Here is a 6,535-nt window from a genome sequence, read left to right as displayed (position 1 = left end):
AAATATCACATATAAATTGTTAGATCATATATACATGATTAAATTGGAAATCAAATCATACCTTTTGAAATTTGAGAGATGTATAAGAAAAGGGTCCTTAACAATGAAGATGATATAGATTTAATCGAGAATAAATAAAAAATTCTGAAAACAACACAAGAAGGTGAAACAAATTATAAATCAATTTAATTGCTTCTCTATACCAAGATCACAGCAACTTGCATGCAACTCTCTATCTTCTTCTCTTTCTCCCTCTCCCCCTTTTCCCCTTCTCCAGGCAGTTCATACCCAGCCACTTCACTTTTCTTTTATTTATTTTGTTTGGTTGTTTCTGTCTTTGGAAAGTAAATGAATTTACTGACAAAAATATATAAAAAAACTGCCAAATAGTGGCAACATTTGTAACACAAACCTAGAGGTATCTTTGCTTTTTGGCCTCTGACTTTTCTTTTCTTTTTTTTTCTGTTGGCAATATCTAAGCAAAGGGGGCAATAATAAATGCAGGAGGATTGTATTTTCCATATTTGTTTTTCTATATTCAATTCCTTAGACTTGTTTTTCCCTTGTAAAGAAGGATGAAGGTAGAGACCAACCGTGATTTCTCTATATTACTTCCATGTTATTTCCTTTTATTTACAATCACCTCTTGGTATTCGTGTTTTTAGAGTGCAATCCTATCCTAGTTTCTACTCTCTTTTTTCTTCTAATTAAGCTTAAACAACATTTAATTTATTCTCAAAGTATACGAAAATTAATAACACTACGGGAAAACTTAGAATTATAGTGTAAATTGTATTTGTGATGGCATTAATTTAAAATAATAGGAGTTTTATATAATCCTCTATGTATGAATGCAAAAGGTGGTTCTTTTATGATCTATGATATTGAACCCTTCACATTATAGTCGAACAAAATAACCTTATATTAACACATAGAAAATTATACAGATTTAGTTAAAGATATTATTAAATAGCATGTCTTTATATTATTAAAGAATATGTCAATATAACTGAAGATTCTAGATAGTTAAATATAGATTTACTGTAAATATTTTACATGGATAGTCTAACAAATTATTTTATGAATTAGTATGGTAGAACTAAGTTTAAGGAGAGATTTAGAAACCGTTTGGGAACGCGGTGCAAACTGCGTTCCTAAAAAATTCAAAATTTATTTTTTTGCTAAAAAATAATATGTTTTGTATGTTTTGGATCGTTTTGATGTGCTGATGTCAAAAATGATTTTTAAAAAATAAAAAAACATCATTGACATGTATTTCGGCACGAAAAATTATTTGAAAAGCAACCGCAACCACACTGTCAAACATTCCCTTAGTTAAGACTATCATAGCAACAATATGAAACCATGATTTTCTATCTAAGGCATAGTTCTATGAGATGGGCTTGCTTCATTGGCCCTATCCAGAAGACCTCTAAATCAGGCTCTAAAATTGTTATTTGAGTTAATTTTATTATTTTTCTTTAATTTTTATGGATTTCTTGTTTAATTTTAGATTTTATGTTATTTTTCTTTTCATTTAAGAATTTTAATTTTATTACATAGTAAAAGTTAAATTTTGATCTATTTAAAAAATTATAAATCTAGTAAATAAATTTAAAATTTAGTGAAATGGTGGTGGCATTGCTAGAGTTGGTGACTGGAAGTAGGGGTGAGCAAAAAAACTGAAAAACCAATTAAACCGAGAAAACCGGAAAAAAAATAACCGAAAAAACCGAACCGAAAAAAAAACCGATTAAAATTTTGAAAAAACTGGCCGATTCGGTTCGGTTTTATAACAAAAAACTGAAAAAACCAAACCGAACCAAACCGAAACCCAAAAAAACTGGAAAAAAACCGAGCCAAACCGGAAAAACCGAGCCAAACCAAAAAAACCGAGCCAAAACCAGAAAAAACCGGGCCAAAACCGGAAAAATTGAGCCAAACCGGTTTTAATCGGTTTTTGTCCTAAAAAACCAAACCGAACCGAAACCGGTCGGTTTGACCCGGTTTCGGTTTTTTAAAAAAAAAAAATTCAGTTTGGTTACTTGTTTTGATAAAAACCTAACCGAACCGAAATTGATCACCCCTAACTGGAAGTAAATGATACTTTTTATTGTCATTGACAAGGGCAAAATCACTAGAGTTTTTCATGCAAGTGACGAAATAGTTAAATTGTGCTTCGAGCCTGGCTTTTATTACTGAATGCGTATTGTGTAGACAAAAGGGACCAAATTGGAGACTTGTGTATTATGGGAGGCTCAAAAGGAAACTTGAACATGGGCCAAAATCCAGTTCGTTATTTCTTGCTAAGGGAAACCATGCGTCCATGGAAAAATAAAAATTATATGTAAATTTTAATATATATATATATATATATAATCGAAGCTTATGATATGAGCTTTTAATTAGTTTAAGTAAAAATAAATTACAATAAATATATTCTAAGACATCATAATTCAAAGTTTTTCATTAAAAATTTTCTTATATTTTCTCTTTTTTTCAAATTGATATCAATTTTTTAATTATATTTTTATCTATATGAGTGTTGATTTTCTAATACATGGAAAAATATTATTGGTTAAAATTAACACATAAGCAAGCCAAGTGTCTTAATTATTGGTAGAAACGTTTAGAATTACACATGTTTTACTATTACATATTGATGATTTATATTTTATTATATAGCAAACAAAAAAAAAATCAACCAATTTAATAGAAATTGAATACTTAAAGAAAATAACCATGTCTTAATTCAATTGCTTTTAGACACTAGAAAAAATTGGAAAGGATGGAAAATATTAATGTATAGTTTACTTGAAAATAAATTAAAATATTTTTTTTATTTTTTAGATCGGATGTTAAAATTATTAAAAAATATTAAAAAAACATTAATTTAATATATTTTTTTAAGATAAAATACTCACTCCCATACAACTACTTATGAAGTAACCCAAGTTCTATTTGTATCAGCCAAAAGGTCCAAAACCCCAAACCTAAAGTCTGGTAGGGCAGAGAATACCATACAACCTGAAACTTTTTTTTGCTTTTTATCAGAGGAAAGTCGAAATGAGATAAATAAAATCAAGTTTCATTTACATACAAAGACCAGAAGCATAGGGAGGGGGGGGGCTAATCTTTTGTTTTAAATATTTATACTGGAACAGAGTTCTCCTCAGGAGTGGACAAGTACGAATCTGAAAGGTGAGTTTTTGAGCCTAGAGACTGGAGAGCTCTAGTGACTTCAAGCATTGATGGTCGTTTCTCCGGTAGCACAGAAGTGCAATAGATGGCAATATCTAGGGCTGCTAGCATCTCTTGTTGGGAAGAGTTTGATATCTTAGAGTCGAGAACTTGGACTGCTCCATTAGCGATGTTGATTTTCCTTCGCACCCACTTCACAATGTCAACTGATTCTGCTTGATCAGCTTGTCGGCCTGCTATCAGCTCTAGTAGCACCACACCAAAGCTGTAAACATCCATTTGCTCGGTTGCTTTCTTCGTGTATCCACATTCTGCAATCAATGAATGGTGAGAGAACGATTCGAAGAACACTGGCAATGTGATTCTGTGATGCAGAGTTATAAACTCCGAAAGAACAATCTGATTTCTGTAAATACAAAATACTAACTATGAGTGAAAGAATCATACCAGGAGCATTGTAGCAAGAGTATGCAGATTCTGAAGCAATTGTTGTTTGAAATGCAGCTTCTCCCACAATTCGGTCGAGAGCAAAATCCGTGAGCTTTGGTTCAAAATCCGCATCCAGAAGGATATTCGTGGACTTAACATTTCTGTGAAGTAAATGTGGGACATAATGTTTGTGAAGGTATGCCAATCCTTGAGCAACCCCAATGGCAATCTTCAACCTATCACTCCATTGCAACAGAAAGTCTGCTCTGCTAATTAAATCCCCTAAGCTCCCCTTTTGCAAGTACTCATAGATTAGAAAGATTGATTCCTCTGAATGACAAAATCCAAGAACTTTAATGATGTTCTTATGCCTGATCTTGGCTAATGTCTTGACCTCAGCCTTTAATGCTTTTGAAGATTGGTTCCCGATATTGACTAGCTTTTTTACAGCAACCAGTTCACCACTTGGTAAACTTATAATGTACACTCTACCAAAAGCTCCACCACTTCCAACAGCACTTTTCTCATCCATCCCAACGACTAAATCATGCTCTGTGACTCTGAGAGGGTAGAAAAACACCGAATGCCAACCACCCATTTCAGATTTCCATTTAGTGGATCGATGGAACACGAAAAACCCAGCAGCAACAAGCAAAATTCCCAAGCCAAATGCTATAGATAAAAGGGCACATGCTAATGCACTAAGACCAACAGGATTATGATGTCTTGGCAGATCAACCGAACAAGAATTGGGCAATCCTGGGCCACAAAGGCCAGGATTTCCTTCCAAGAATGAAGCAGGGAGTCCAGAGACTAGATCAGGAGGGACTTCTCCGGATAGTTGATTAAAGGATACATTGAAGAGTGCAAGCTTCAAATTTTGAAGCCCTTGAGGGATTGAACCAGTGAGATTGTTATTAGAAAGATCAAGGTAAGTCAGCACTGGTAAATCGGCAAGGGATGGAGGGATTTCCCCACTAAGACTATTGTCTGCCAAAGACAAGGAGACCAGTTTCCTGCACTTTTTCATCTTTGGAATTTGGCCAGAAAGAGAATTGTGGGATAGGTTTATGATACTCATAACAGGAGAATCACAAAAATTTGGAGGTAATTCACCATAGAGACCATTAAGAGATGCAGAGAATCTATACAAGCTCTTAACCAAACCAAGAGCATGGGGGATTTTTCCTGTGAAGCTGTTGTTATCTATCTGTACTTGCTCCAATTGAGTTGCCATTGACATTGAATCTGGTATTGCACCAGAAAATCTGTTATTTTCAGCTCTAACGAGCTTTATTTTGCTTAGTGACAACAACCCAGCTGGGAAATCACCAGAAAACTCGTTGTTTTGAACTTGAAACCTCTCAAGATTAGAGCATTCACCAATGGAGTTTGGTATCGAACCATTGAAGAAATTAGTGTGGAGACCAAGGTTTTTAAGGCCTGGTGCACTGCATATATCATTTGGAAATGACCCTGAAAGCTTGTTTTGAGAAACATCAAAAGACACTAAGTTCTTAAGAGAAGACACTAGTGTTTGAGGAATCATACCACTTAGATTGTTCTGTGAGAGGTCCAAAATGGTTAAACTTTGCAAACCCACAAAAGAATCAGGAATTTGACCATAAAAACCAGAACTTTGCAACAAAAGCTGCTCAAGCTTCCCAAGTTTCCCAATCTCACTAGGAACATCACTCATCAAGTACACATTCTGAGACAGATCAAGAACAACAAGCTCAGTGAGATTCACAAATACAGAAGGAACACTACCTGAAAGCAAGTTGCTTCCCAAGTTGAGTACTTGCAACTTCTCCAATAAGCCAAAGCTTTCTGGAATCCTTCCCTCAATATGGTTCTTGCTAAGATCAAAAACTCTCAAAGAATGAAACTGGGAAATCTGATCTGGGATAGGACCCCAAATGAGATTGTTACTAAGATTCAAACTCTCCAAAGAACTACACTGAGAAAGGTGTAAAGGTATAGGCTGGTTAAAAAAATTGTCAGCAAGATTGAGAAGAGCCAAATTGGTTAGCTCACAAATTGAAGAAGAGATTTCACCAGAAAGATTCAAACTTTGAAGGTTGAGAGAAGTTAGAGTGAGTGGAGGTGAAGTAGTGCAGGTGATTCCAGTCCAGTTACAGTAATGGACAGTTGAGTTGCTGGACCAGCTTGAAAGAGTGTTCTTGGGGTCTTGAATGGAGCCTTTGAAAGAAAGGAGGACATCTGCTTCAGTTGAAGAAGCTGAACTAAACATGAAGAATGTGAGGCTAAGGCAGAGAACAAAAGTGCATGTGCAGGTGGTGGCCATTGGAGGAGACTCGGAGAAAGCTCGGTTGTGTTCTTTTCAATGTTATCTATTTATCAGTTAAGTAAATGGATTGCCAGATGTTGATGGGTTAGGAAGGGAAGGGTATATATATATACATGTACAAAGAAGTCATTGTAAATGTAAATTTTTTTTTTTTTTTTTTTGGGTTAAAGTAAGAACAAACAGTGATTCAGATTTTAAAGAATATTAAACAGAGAGGTTTCTGCAGTTACCCTTTTTAGGGTTTTAGGTAGGGTTTGCTTTAAATTAAATTAAAACTGTTCGTTGGTCAGTATTTTTGGAACGGGTTTTTGCCACCAAACAAATCTCTTTCTGCGTGGACAAACCACTGTGTTAGTTCGATGTCTAACACTACTACTTTTATTGATTTTTTGAATTCAAGTTTTAAAATCATATTTTATTTTCGTAAATGTATTAAATATACCAAGTTAATATAAAATCTATCTGTAAGATGGTTTGAAAAATAAATAATCTTAATTAACATATCAACCTAATGTGTTAGATCGATCGATGGTTAACAATATTTTCTACTCTAGGGTTAAATCCTAGGTCATCTCATGGCTGATCTTGAAGGGA

General features: G+C 34.2%; 1 protein-coding gene across 1 annotated transcript; it reads right to left on the bottom strand.

Moving 5' to 3' along the window:
* Positions 1 to 3,023: 3,023 nt before the first annotated feature.
* Positions 3,024 to 6,006, bottom strand: LOC18099848 (probably inactive leucine-rich repeat receptor-like protein kinase At5g06940). Its single transcript, XM_006380966.3, has 2 exons — positions 3,649 to 6,006; positions 3,024 to 3,512 (listed from the first exon to the last, which is right to left on the bottom strand). The coding sequence occupies exons 1-2, from the start codon at positions 5,936 to 5,938 to the stop codon at positions 3,151 to 3,153; spliced, it is 2,652 nt and encodes an 883-aa protein (XP_006381028.2). The 5' UTR covers positions 5,939 to 6,006; the 3' UTR covers positions 3,024 to 3,150.
* Positions 6,007 to 6,535: the final 529 nt, after the last annotated feature.

This window comes from Populus trichocarpa, chromosome 6 (assembly GCF_000002775.5).
Source record: "Populus trichocarpa isolate Nisqually-1 chromosome 6, P.trichocarpa_v4.1, whole genome shotgun sequence".
Classification (NCBI taxonomy): domain Eukaryota; kingdom Viridiplantae; phylum Streptophyta; class Magnoliopsida; order Malpighiales; family Salicaceae; genus Populus; species Populus trichocarpa.
The sequence above is the reverse complement of the archived record's forward strand: the minus strand, read 5'-3'. Positions and strand labels throughout refer to the sequence as shown.